The sequence below is a fragment of the Lipotes vexillifer genome, unplaced genomic scaffold (genome assembly GCF_000442215.2).
Source record: "Lipotes vexillifer unplaced genomic scaffold, Lipotes_vexillifer_v1.1 scaffold1223, whole genome shotgun sequence".
Classification (NCBI taxonomy): domain Eukaryota; kingdom Metazoa; phylum Chordata; class Mammalia; order Artiodactyla; family Lipotidae; genus Lipotes; species Lipotes vexillifer.
Window position 1 is genome coordinate 831,697 of NW_006795957.1, and position 13,635 is coordinate 845,331.

The following is a 13,635-nucleotide window of genomic DNA, read 5'->3' on the forward strand; positions in this document are numbered from 1 at the left end:
CTACACGTCAGTCTCTGTTACCATCCCAAATAAGATGCATGACGTCTCCTTTTTCAGAAAACAATTGCTGCGCGTCATAAACCCGAGATGTGAGCTCCAGACACGGTCCAAATATGCCATCAAGTGCCGAGAGCCCGATGCTGGGTTTCGAGCTGGACGGTCAGAAGGTCAATGGTTCCTGCCCAAGGTATTAACTCTCCCCACACTTCAGTGGTTTGTGTTCATCTCCAAATGCTCCTAGATCATGGAATCCTGTTTGGATTAATGAGATTTAAAACAAACTCACGAATGGAGATGTTGGGTTCTTTCCTTCACAGCCTTGGTCATACTGGGGTTGATGAGAGACGTGACTGAGGGCTCCTGAGGAAGGGGAGACCCTGCAGAGAAAGGAAGCGTGATACACACAGAATAGGAGGTTTGCCCAAACCACTTCCTGGTTAGATGCAAGTTGTGCGTTTGGGGGTGGAATACCACTCAAGCCATATTGTCCTTGTTTCTCCTTTTTGGTGATTTGGTCTTTCCTAACTTGGTTAATTCGGCATGCCCCAGGTTTCTCCAGAGTAAAGCTGTTACTTGCCCTTTGTAATTAATCACTGGTCTGTGGGGGGGGGTACTTTGAGAGTTTGTACATATCATGCTCCTTATTAAATTTTCACTTTATTAAGTTTAGCAGCTACTGACCCTATGCCATAGCGAAAGCTTCTCCCAAATGCACCCATTCACATGGAAATCACATTGTTTATAATATGCCGCTACTTTTAAATGCCTGTAACATACGGCCAATCTTTCTTCTGTTTCTTCTGTCATAATAAGCAGACGCATCTAGGCTTTCTGATTTCCTCACGACTCAGAGGCTGTATGGTGTGCTTTAATTTCTGGTTAATCTCGTCCCCGCTACCCGCATAGCTCTTCTCTTTGTGTGCTTTCCTAGGTATTCTTACGTTTTTATTTTTCCATATGGAGCTTAGTATCAACTTGTCTAGTTCAAGAAGAGCTTGTTAAACTCAAAAGCTTTTGCACAGCAAAGGAAACCATAAGCAAAACAAAAAGACAACCCACAGATTGGGAGAAAATATTTGCAGATGATGTGACTGACAAGGAATTAGTCCCCAAAATTTACAAACAGCTCATGAGGCTTAATATCATCAAAACAAACAACCCAATCAAAAAATGGGCAGAAGACCTAAATAGACATTTCTCCAAAGAAGACATACCGATGGCCAAGAGGCACATGAAAGGATGTTCAACATCGCTAATCATTAGAGAGATGCAAATCAAAACTACAATGAGGTATCACCTCACACCAGTCAGAATGGCCATCATCAAAAAATCCACAAACAATAAATGCTGGAGAGGGTGTGGAGAGAAGGGAATCCTCCTGCAGTGTTGGTGGGAATGTAAGTTGGTGCAGCCACTATGGAGAACAGTATGGAGGTTCCTGAAAGAACTAAAAATAGAGCTACCATATGATCCTGCAGACCCACTCCTGGGCATATATCTGGAGAAAAACGTGCCAATATTCATTGCAGCACTGTTTACAGTAGCCAAGACATGGAAGCAACCTAAGTGTCCATCGACAGATGAATGGATAAAGAAGATGTGGCATATATGTACAATGGAATATTACTCAGCCATAAAAAGAAACGAAATTGAGTTATTTGTAGTGAGGTGGATAGACCTAGAGACTGTCATACAGAGTGAAGTAAGTCAGAAAGAGAAAAACAAATACTGTATGCTAACACATATATATGGAAACTAAAAAAAAAGGTTTTGAAGACCATAGTGGCAGGACAGGAATAAAGACGCAGACAGAGAATGGACTTGAGGACACGGGGAGGGGTGACGATGTGAGAGAGTGGCATGGACTTATATATACTACCAAATGTAAAATAGGTAGCTAGTGGGAAGCAGCCACATAGCACAGGGAGATCAGCTAGGTGCTTTGTGACCACCTAGAGGGGTGGGATAGGGAGTGTGGGAGGGAGACGCAAGAGGGAGGGGATGTGGGGATATATGTATACGTATAGCTGGTTCACTTTGTTATAAAGCAGAAACTAACACACCATTGTAAAGCAATTATACTCCAATAAAGTTGTTTTAAAAAAAGTGAAAAGAATAGGGCATTCTGTGGAGGGTTCGTACATAGTTTAAATATGCTAATGTTTGCATAGAACTAAAAGAGCCATTGCACCATTGTAAGAGCTGACTGAATCTAGGTTGAATTTTAAAAATATTCTTAAGATATATAAGAACATTTTAAATACCAGGCCTGTAACAGGCATGCAGGTTTCTTATGTTTCTATCAAAATGATATACAAGACGCAAAAATTAAGAACTCGATGCTGGCGCCCCCTAGCGGGTCTTCAGGCTAACGCTTCGTTTTTTTGTTGCTGTATTTTGGTTTTTTGCGGTACGCGGGCCTCTCACTGTTGCGGCCTCTCCCGATGCGGAGCACAGGCTCCGGACGCGCAGGCTCAGCGGCCATGGCTCACGGGCCCAGCCGCTCCGCGGCATGTGGGATCCTCCCAGACCGGGGCACGAACCCGCGTCCACTGCATCGGCAGGCGGACTCTCAACCACTGTGCCATCAGGGAAGCCCTAACGTTTTGTTTTAATCTGAGTGGGAACCGCAGGTCTGACCCCGTAAGTAGGGCGGTGACCACCTACACGTCCCACTCACAGCGGGATCGGGGCTCTCCGGGCGAGGGGCTCCCGGTAACCCCACGTCCTTGGCGGCGCAGCTGGTCCCGCTCCGGAGACGTGGTCGTGCAGATCCCAAGTGTTTCATGTTGAGACAGCCCGGAGTGGCCTTGTTTAGAAGCCCTGTAGCTTCAGCAACAAGGCTAAATAATCAAGTGGGCTATTGTGGACGGATCTAAATCTGTGTGAACTGACATTAGGAAAGAATATATTTGGTTGTATCTGTTCATATAACACATCCATGAGGCTCGCCCACGTGTCAGTGATGGAGCGGGGTGGGGTCAGGGAGAGAGGTATGAGGTCTCCCAGGTGTGGAATTCAGAGGGCGCTGGGCGCACTGACATTGTGCACGTGGAACAGAAGATGAAGAGCAGACTTAGGCAGATATGGGGATGTGCTTTCTGCGCAGCCAAGGCAGGGTAAGCCCTTACCCGGGCGGAGGCCGTCTCACTGTGCGTTTCAGCTGTGTAACTATTACAGCCAATAGACCCAAAAGTGTAACGACTCACGTGGTAGGAATTAGTTCATCTTCCATGAAACAGGTGAAGCTGATTCCAGCTCAGCAGGGAGGTGCTTTAAAATACTGTGTATTAATTTTGAAATGTGAGGGAGCAGATCAGGAGGCTCCTGCCATTGAAAAGATATTTCATCACAGTTCCCAGGAGGAGGGGGCATGCATGCCACCCACCAGGGCCATGTAGGGAAGCACCAGAGACAGAAAGAAGGAGATGGAGTGAGGGGGAGATGGAAGCCTTTACTGGGGTTTCCACAAGAAGGAATGGGCAGGAAAGGGTAAGCAGGCATGGGATTGGCTGGATTAATGATTTCAGCAGGTTCTGGGGTGGAGGGGGCGTCCCTGGTTGTCATGTGCTTGGCCCTAGCGTGACAAGGGCAGGTGGATCGTGGCCCAGACTGTGGACCCCCATAAAGGAGGGGGTGCGGTGTGGACTCTGGGTTGACTGGTTTGTATTTGATAAGTGCACCCCAGGAAGAGGGTTCTTGCTCAGGAGCTGGGGCAGGGTGGGGGGCAGTGAGGGAGGAGGCGGGAGGACAATGCAAGTGACTCAGGCATATTATCGGGTCATCCAGGAAAAGGTGTGTCCAGTGTCAACCTTAAAATTAAATGTCGTTATTTTACTGGCAAAATGAGTTTATTTAGGGAATGGCAGAGGAATTGCGATTCAGGACATTCAAACTGTGGCAAACCACAGTCAAGTCCAGAGAACAAGGAAGAGGAATGTTACTTTACAGAGAAAAAAGAGGAAGCTGGAAGGGGCTGCTTTGACTGAAAGTCCCTTGGAGAAAACCAAGAGGTCAGGGTGGTGGTGGTTTCTCATTGGCTGGGCCTGTTGCTGTTTCTCCTTGGCTAGGTTGTGACTGTTTCTCATTGGCTGGGCTGAGGCTGTTTTCTCATTGGCTGAGTTGTTGCTGTTTCTCATTAGCTAAGTTGTGACTGTTTCTCATTGGCTGGGCTGAGGCTGTTTTCTCATTGGCTGAGTTGTTGCTGTTTCTCATTGGCTAGGCTGTGACTGTTTCTCATTGGCTGGTATGAGGCTGTTTTCTCATTGGCTGAGTTGTTGCTGTTTCTCGTTAGCTGAGCTGGTGCTGTTTCTCATTGGCTAGGTTGTGACTGTTTCTCATTGGCTAGCCTGTTGCTCTTTTCATTGGCTGGGCCGTTGCTGTTTTTCATTGGCTGGGCTATTGCTGGGCGAGGAGAAAATCATCCTTCTGAAAATCAAGCTTCTTCCTGCCCAGGAATGTAAAGTAAGCTGCAGCAGAGGGTAGGAGTGAGAGAGCTCCCCTTTAGGGCTTCCCAACTCCGTCTTAAATTAGGTTTCCCTTTATTAATTTTCACACTAGCACATGTATGTGTGACACATGTTAAAGCCTCGACTTTATAGAAAGCTGAAATATGACTAATACAAGGGGTACAGCAGGCTGTATCCTATAGGGTCATCCTGGGAACCAGGTGCCACACTCAGCGCGTGGTTCCAGGGTCACCCAGCGCATCCATATCCATCGGCAGAAGGGAGGAGCCGTGAGGAGCTTGTGTGGGAGATTCAAGGGCCAGGCCTGGAAGAGGCTCCGTCCGTCCAGCTCACGTGCCACTGTGCACTTCATCCCAGGACACACATAACTGCAGGGCGGCTGGGGAGATCATCTCGCTGGGAGCCCAGGAAGGGAGGACACGGCGCTGGTGAGCAGCCACAGTCCTGTCACACAGGGACCACGTGTCTGTCACTTTGAGCACCGGGTGGGGGTGGGGGGGTTAACGGGTTGTGGGCGCGTCTCCAGTCTCCACTGCTTCCGCCCCGACCTCGCCTTGCGTAGAGGTTCTAGGGACACAAGAAATAGACGCTCAAACATTGATCATTTCACAAGCTAGTGGAAGAAGGAAACACTCCTGCGAGAACGTACTTAGAATTCGGAGTGAGGCATTCAAGCCCAGAGGAGCCCGCAAGCGGAGGTGGTGCTGAGGACCGACACCCACTCAGGTAGACGGAATAACAGCCCCAAAGATGTCCGCACCCGACGCCCTGGAGCCAACTGCTGTGTTACCTTAGGTGCAAAAAGGGTCTTTGCAGGTGTGATCGGGTTAAGGATCTTGAGGGGGGGAATGAGCTTGTATGTTCCAGGTGGACCCAATGTAATCACCAGGGTCCTTGTAAGAGGGAGGAGGCAGGTGAGAGAGAGGGAGGGAGGTGCGACCACATAAGCAGGAGTCCTAGTCAGAGGGAGGATTTGCAGAGGCTACAGTTCTTGAAGGCGGAGGAAGGGGCCCCGAGCCGAGGAATGCAGACGGCCCCCAGACGCTGCTAAAGGTAAAGGAATGGGTTCTGCCCTGGAGCCTTCAGAAGGAGCGCAGCCCTGCTGCGCCCTGATTTTAGCCCAGTTTAACATGTTAGCCTCTGAGCTCCTGAACTGTAGGATAATAAGTTGTGTTGTTTGGTGCCCCTATGTGAGTGGTTCGTTACAGCAGCAACTGCAAGCTTGTTGGGATGAACAGCCTCCAATCCCAAACCTGAAGGGCATTAGCCAGGTGACGGGGTGAAGGTGAGATCAAGGACAGTGTCCTACCGCTGGTGGGTCCTCTTGTGTTTGGAGAATGCATGGCGTCCAGTGGGGATGAACTGGAGTAGGGATGGGAAATGGGGAGCTGCCTGTTCCTCTCGGTGGACCTAAAGCCTGAGGGACCCTCCGTGTGCAGTCGTGGTCTCATCAACTCCCTCGCCCACTCCACACGTGTCCGTGTGTGTGGGTGTGTGCATAAGTATATGCGTTTGTACAGTGCATGCGTGCATTCGTGGGCGTACATATGGCGGGGGGGATGGGAGCTGTATCAGGCGGGGCAGGCCTGCGCCTTCACCCGGACAGAAGTCCCCTCAGACATCTCCCTCTCTCATCCCTGAGACACACACTTGAATCAGAAAACACAGATGCCCTTTTTGTCGTTGCCCTCGCTAAGTTTTGGGTGACTGTGGAGGCAGAGACTGGGACCTAGAACCTGTGTACCCCAGCGCTACATGCAGGGCTGATGCAGTTGGGCCTGTGAGGACATTTATTGATGAACAAGGCGGAGCATGATCCAGAAAACAGGGTATCAGCAATAAGCTGCATAAGTATAGCCCAGATTCAAGATCAACAACTGAACTCTAGGAACGTTTGTACAGTCAGCTGACAAAACAAAACGGATCTCTGGGGGCAGTGGAGGATTCACAGGACGTGTCTGGACTCAGCTGGGCGACTGTAGGACCCTAGCTGGGTCTCTAGAAACAGCCGAGAGACTGCAGCTGGGTCTCTGGAAACAGCCAAGCACTATAGCTGGTTCTCTGGAAACAGCCAAGGGACCACAGCTGGGTCTCTGAAACAAGTGCTACACATTCTCTCCAAGGAGCTAGTTGATTGTGGGAGGGGCCACATGTTGAATGTATCTCCTACAAGTTGATTGGGGGGTCTCAGGACTCCAGATTTCGCCAGCAGGAGAACTGACTGGATGACTTCAGGAAGGGACGATTCCACAGGGAAACCCTCCAAATGTCCACTGCAGGCTTTTGCAAGAGTGCCCTCCTGTGTCTTTAGTGCAGAGGCCAGGTGGGCCTGGGGTCAGTTTCTGGCAAGGGCTGCATACATGCTGGACTTGGCTGTGTGCTCTCTGGACAGTGGGAACTGTGTGAGGCCCCTTCGTGTGAGGGCCGGGTGGTCCAGCTGGGCATATATCACCTCCTGGGGGCCTCTTGCAGCAGGGGCCTGAGGAGAGAGACTCAGGGTGAGTATGGGTGGCTGAGGTGAGGGAGGGGCTGCGGGAGGGGAAGACTTTGGTCACCAGACTCCAGGTGCCCCCCCAGATCCCACCTCCTGAATCGCCGTTGTGTGGTCCCCTCCCACAGAGAAGCAAGGTTGGTCTGTGTGACCAGTAGAATATGGCAGAGTGAGGGCCACCTGCAGGGGAGGCCACAGAGGACATTGTGCCTTCTGTTCCTCCCTCTTTGGGGTCCCTCCCGCTGGGGGAGGCCGGCCGCCATGGCGAAGCCCGTGTGGTGGGGAAATGGGGCTCCTGCCCACAGCCAGGGGACTGGGCCTTCGTGGAAGTGGATCTTCCAGCCTCAGTTGAGCCTCCGATGAATGCAGCCCTGGTTGGCATCTTGACAGCGACATCAGGACAGACCATGAGCCACCACCACCCAGCTGATCCGATTCCTAATTCCTGGCCCAGGAAACTGAGATGATTTTGTTAAGCTGCTAATTTCAGGGGCTTTGGTACCCAGCGGGAGGTGACTAATGCAAGCACTTACTGAGGTGTCCACTTCCCCACTCTTCTCAGGAAGTCTGTCGACAGTGGCCAGATCTGGCAGGGGGAGGACAAGGGGTCAGTTCTCTGGCGTGGACCTCAGGGGGCAAGTACGCCTGACCTCATAGCGTCATATTTGGCCTCCCACCCCATCTGGAGCATTCTAGAACGCTCCCGAACGCCCCCTACCACATTGCTTCCTGATGGCACTGAATCCCCGCTTCCCCCCTCCCAGACCTGTCCCCCAGCCTTGTCTTTACCTGGTGTCCCATCTGCGACGTCAATAGCTGGGCTGACCCTGAGGGGAAAGAACACGTGAGCCCTCGGGGCTGCCTGGGGGCAGGGGGTTGGGAGCCCGGGGGTCACTCCCAGGAGCCTCACCTCTCCTGGGGCCTCTGCTCCTCACCTTTGCTTCTGGGGGGCCCTGGGGACAGTCGGGTGTGAATTCAGAAGAGAAGGCTTCTTCCCAGCACCCCAAACAGCCTGCCCGGGTCACCCCACCCTGTCCCTGAGACCTACCCCGTTTTCTCTCGTGCCGACGATGGAGGAGGAAAAGGCCCAGGAGAAGGAGACAAAGGAGGAAGGCCACAGGGACCCCAATGAGAATATAAACATGCTCTGTCGGCAAGCCTGCGGGAGGTGGGAGGGTGGAATCCGATTACCAGCAGCATGCATTTGTCGAGCACCTGCACACGCCCACCACGCGCCGGGTGCTTGTCATGTCCCCACTTACACATAAATCTCTCATGCCCAATAATCCTGTGACATGATCTCCACTTTACAAAACCGAGTCTGAGCGCTGGAGTCCTCTGTCCACAGGGCACTGGTCAAGCTGGGATATGACAGGCACCAAAGCCCCTTCTTTCCCCCTTTCCCCAAAGAGCACTACCGGGCTCGTGCTTCTGCGTCCCCCTCGCCCATCAGGACGGTCATTTTCCTGCGGATGCATCTGTGTCTCCGAGGAGTGAGGAGGGTCTGGGCCAGAGGCCTGATCTGGACAGAGAAGCCTCTGAGTCCCCCATCCCCACCTCCAAGGGGTCTCCTCCCAGGGCCCCGACCTGCTCCCTCTAGAACAGCCCCATGGACCTTTCTGTGAGGATGGTTACCACCACGGTAGTCACGCGGGACAATTTTCACTGAAATTTAGGTTAACTAAAGTTAAAAGTCAGATCGCCAGCTGCACTAGCCACTGCGCTACCCCTGGCTAATGACACCCTCCCGGGACGACGCAGATACACAGCATCTCTTTCCTGCAGGAGGCTGTGTGGGACAGCGCTGCTCTCCGCACTTTGTGCACCTTCACAGAGGCGGAAACCCAGTAGGAATCGAGAGTGGGAAGCTCTGCCTGCTCACCTCCTTCAGGGTTCCCACCCCAAACACAAGAGTCCCCATCTCTGATCTCTTCTGCTTTTCGCAGCAATCCCTGATGGGGCGGAACTGCTCTTCTGTGAGTGAAGAAGCCAAGAGCCGATGTCCTCAAGCTGCCTGACGCCCAGCCTTTAGCAGGTGAGAGGATGCAGCGCCCGCCACGAGCTGCACTCCACGCGTGCGCGTTCCGTCCATCACCTCCTTTCCATCTCCTAAGTGCTGTGCTCAGCATGGCTCATTTTACAGGTGGTCCAACTGAGGTCTTGGGGGCTGGTACACCCACAAGGTCGGAGCCCTTCATCCCCTCTTCTGGTCAGCGCCCCCTCCCTCCCACTGCTCCAGAAGTTGAGTCCTCAACATCCTTTAAAATAGAAAATTTCATTTCTTGGAGCATCCTTTCCTTAACACTGTGTCCTTGGTGCAGGATCCACGACCCCATCCTGCGTTTTAACGCCATTGCTGCCTGAGCTTCCCCTGATGACATTTACTGCGATTTAGAATAGCATATATGTTATACACGTACAAATAATATATAGCAATATGTTTACATCTATAATGTGTATTACATATTATATAAATATGCTTAATGCTTAAATAATAAATATATTTTAAATTATGTGTTTTAACTTACATATGTATAATTTAATTTATATGAATAATTTAAATTATACATAATTCTATACATAAAAATTATATCAATTGTACGTATTTAATATATATTATGGTACACATTTTAATATTTACATATACAGATTAAAGTAACACATCATACATGATAACATAATATATAACACACATTACTCATGTAACAATATAGTAATATATATTATATTGTATTATATATTTAATAGTGTAACTATATTCTAATTTACTTAAATTATAGATCTGAAATTTTACATTGTAAGTTATATGTTTATATTTTTATATGCCCATATATACTTATATACATCCCTATTATTCATTCTAATGAATTCTCCCGCTAAAGTTTGGGAAGCCAGGGACCCTTTCTCCTCATTCACCATGTGCATCAGTCCCACGGCAGGAGGGTGTCTGGTGCACACGAGGTGAGAAGAAAATATTTCCTCGGTATTAATAAGATTAGCACTTCTCCAGGTTGTCCCATTTGGCAGCATATTTAAGCGGGTGTCCTGTGTAAGTGAACTCCTGTGTCCCCAAAGCAGCACGGCGGAGTCGGTGCCCCAGGAGGGTGTGGAGGGGGTCAAAGTGTCCCCAGTGGGCGCTGACTCCAGGACATCCTGGGGGCTGACTGCACACAGGGACAGGGATGGCCTCATCCCAAAGGTGCCCCAAAGCACCATCCAGCCCTGGTCAGGGGTCTAGGACCATGTGATGTGCCCGATGGAGGGTGGGCCACAGCACAGGGGACACATGGCCTGAGGCCCCACAGATTCTCACCCGGTGGAAAGGACAGTCAACACCATCCTGAGGGAAAGACGCAGGTTCCCTTGAAGGGTTCCGTCCTCACCCCACCTCTGGAAGCACACTCCCCGCCAGCCCAGCAGGGACAGCTCTGTGCCCACCCTGATGCTGGGGCTGAGTGCCCGGGTCACCGTGGTGTCCAGGTGAGACCAGGCTCCAGGGACCTGAGCCCGGTGTGAAGGCAGAGAGATGTGTGTGTAGACGGAAGAGGGAGCCAGAGGGCTTGGGGGTCAGGACGGGGCAGGGGAGCCTGTGGACGGGGGACATAGCTGGGGACAGGGTCCAGGGACCTGGGGCAAACCTGAGGGCAGAGCAGAGACCTCCTCACCTTTCACCACCAGCTCCAGGGGCTCACTGGGCTCAGACCAGTTACTACCTGTTCGATAGAGGCACTGATAATGCTGGGCAGTGTCTCCACTCACAGCGGTGATGCCGAATCTGGCCTCTGTCTGGTGTGGACCAATTTGAGACACAGCTTTCTCATCCTTGAAGTCTCTCCTATTTCCCTTCCTCTCCAGACGGAATTCCTCAGCCCCAGCAGGGCCCCTGCACACAATGGTCACAGGCCACCTCTGGGGGCTTACAGAGTCCGGCTCAGCCCTGGTGGAGCGACTGGGCAGGGTCCCTGGGATGGGTAAGAGCAGAATCTCAGCATCCATTACGTGAAAATCGTCCCATCACAGAATTCACTCATTTTTGTTGCTCAGTTCAGTACATTTTTTTTAACTTGCAAAGTTGTACAACCATCACCACAATACAATTTCATTTTATATTTTATTTTGGCTGCACTGCATGTGAGATCTTAGTTCCCCAACAAGGGATCAAACCCACACCCCCTGCATTGGAAGCATTCAGTCTTGACCACTGGACCACCAGGGAAGTCACACAATCCAATTTTAGACCATTTTCATCATCCTCCCCCGAAAGACCTCCCCACGTCCATTCTATGAGCCTCTAAATTCCCATCACTGCGGAGTGATTTTCCCCACTTGACTTAAGGACCCTGAGACTTGGTCACATCTTGCTCAGGGTGACGTGGGAGGTGTCAGAGCAGGCTGGGCCCCCGGGCATGTCTGCTGCAGGGGGCGGCTCCCTCCCTGCCCACGGCCACTCTAGGGGGAAAGAGAGAGCTGGGAGGGTGGCACAGGATGGGAATGACCGGGTCATTCCTGGGACAAGGAAAGCAGGAGTCTGGAGTCGGTAGGAATGATCTGGGCTGGTCTAAAGGGCAGCTGCCAGTCCCAGGTGGGATTGTGTGGGGTGAGGGATGCAGTCTACAGAGCGGCAGTGGAAGTGTGTGTGTGTGTGTGTGTGTGTGTGTGTGTGTGTAGGAGCTGGAGCACAGCTCTGATCCCACATTCCTCAGCAGGCGAGGATCTCTGTGTCCAATGCAAGTCTTCTGTGCTTTCATCCCTGGGTTTTCTCTGTATTTTTACCTTCGTCTCAGCTTATTTCCACTTCCTTGTTACTGAGGCTCTGGAAACCCCAAATGTCTCAACTAGGCTGGGGGCAGGGGGTAGAGCGGGTTTGTAGCCCTGAAACAGGAAGCTGGCCGCACATTCAGCAGAATCCCATAGAGGCAGGGGGTTGGCAGAGGTCACTCATTCACTCTTTCTTTCTTTCGACCACACCTTAGCTCTCATCTATCTGTTTACTGATGCCTCCATGTACCACTGGTTCCACAAACATGAGAAACAGCCAGGATGCCTGCCCTCTTGGGGCTGAAAGCCTAGAGAGAGGATAGCCATTGACAAATAATTGTGCAAATCCACTGGTACAGACGGTGATACGTGCCCTCGGGGTGAGTGTGGGAATCTCGGGGGCAGACGGGAGGCAGAGCTGCCGTCCTCTGGGAGGTCCGAGGGAAGAGGTATCTGAGCCGAGATCTGAGGTCAGGGATGAATTCCCCAGGCCGAGGGACAGGGGACACCGGGCATTCAGGGTGGTGAGGAGGTCTGGAGCTGAGTGGGAAGATGGCATTTAGAAAGGGAAAGAAAACCAAGGTAACTGAGATAAGTGAGCCAGACAGCATGGGGACAGACAGATCCAGACCAGAGAGAGATGCGTGGGTCTCGGTCTGTCTGAAAGTAAACTGTGAGAGGGCTTGAAGGAAGATTATGGTTTCTCTGAAGATAAATTATATACTATATAGATATTTAAAGTTTTCAAGTAAAACTTTTAAATGATCATTTAAAACCACATCACTGTGTGTTACAGTCTGTACGGGAGGATGGAGACGGTGGGATTGAGGATGATTCTGTCTGCCCTTGGCGAGGTCATGTTCTCTGCCCAGGGGCTGCCGAGGGAGATCTGGGCTTGGGTGGCGAGAACTCGTGGGTTCAGCCTGGTCTGTATGATCTGAATCGTCCCTGTGGGCCATCAAGAGCAGAGGGGGAGAACGCGGGAGAGACCTGGGCGAGGGTTATACATTGGGGGTTGTTTGCAATTCGGGGTGTGTGTCAGGGCCCCCAGGATCGGCTCCACTCTCACCTACGTCTGCCTGCGGGGTGCAGAGGGGATTGAGAAGACTCACCCGCCTGTGTGTGCATCGTGTGACCCAGACAGAGCGCTGGAAGAGAAGTTCTAGTGAGAGAGACGCCCACTGTACGGTTTCCTCATGGGGCTGCAGTCAAGCGGGGGCCTTGAGGAGCCAGCGGGGTAGGGGGTGGTCATCGTCCCATACTTGCCCGACACCCCCGTCAACATTGCATCTGAGTACGAGCCCTCTCCTTGCTCTGAAATAGTCTCAAGACAAAACCCCAACCCCTCTTCCCAGCAGGTGTTCCTCCCTGCCCCCCAGCCCTTCTCAATCTGAACTCAACCCCATACCCAGGCACCATTTCCAGCACTGAACCTTCCGTGGTAAGACTTAGGTCTTGGCCAGAGCTGAGGGGGACCACTTTGCCCCGCTAGGGCCCCAGCATCTTCTCGGCTGGAGTCGGGATAGAGCTGGGAAGCAGAGCCCCTCTGCCCCTGGATTCCTACCCCTCCATTCCAGGACTCACCCAGGCCCAGGAGGGTGGTGGGACGGGGGGACATGGCGCAGCCTCTGCCCCCGGCACCGTCCTGGAGTTTGTGAGTGAAGGACAGAGCCTGTGGGCGACACAAGAGAACAGGATGTGGTGGCTATGGCCCCTTTCTGGGGTTTCTACATCAATGGCCTCACACAAAGGGGAAGAGCTCTCTCTCCCCTCCCATCCACGCTTCCCACTAGCGAGACAGAGGTGGGGCCTGGCTTCCAAAAGATGTTTGTTCCCCCTGTGCCCTGATGAGGCTGAACTCATCTCTGGATGCACCCCTTGAGTCGGGAGCCTCATTCTCAATCTGTGGGGCAAGCA

General features: G+C 51.8%; 1 protein-coding gene across 1 annotated transcript; it reads right to left on the reverse strand.

Annotated features, from left to right (window-relative positions):
- Nucleotides 1–6,804: 6,804 nt before the first annotated feature.
- Nucleotides 6,805–13,336, reverse strand: LAIR1 (leukocyte associated immunoglobulin like receptor 1). Its single transcript, XM_007468031.1, has 8 exons — nucleotides 13,303–13,336; nucleotides 12,831–12,866; nucleotides 10,629–10,922; nucleotides 8,009–8,131; nucleotides 7,871–7,913; nucleotides 7,750–7,787; nucleotides 7,494–7,546; nucleotides 6,805–6,948 (listed from the first exon to the last, which is right to left on the reverse strand). The coding sequence occupies exons 1-8, from the start codon at nucleotides 13,334–13,336 to the stop codon at nucleotides 6,805–6,807; spliced, it is 765 nt and encodes a 254-aa protein (XP_007468093.1).
- Between the last annotated feature and the right edge of the window lie 299 nt (nucleotides 13,337–13,635).

What these genes read in the sequence shown, in the direction of transcription:
- LAIR1 (XM_007468031.1), bottom strand. Translation starts at nt 13,336, where the DNA reads ATGTCCCCCCGTCCCACCACCCTCCTGGGCCTGG. An exon ending in GAGCAGAGGCCCCAGGAGAG is followed by an intron (nt 7,788 to 7,870) that starts GTGAGGCTCCTG and finishes CTTTCCCCTCAG; the next exon opens with GGTCAGCCCAGCTATTGACG. An exon ending in GTGGGGAAGTGGACACCTCA is followed by an intron (nt 6,949 to 7,493) that starts GTAAGTGCTTGC and finishes CTCTCTCCTCAG; the next exon opens with GCCCCTGCTGCAAGAGGCCC.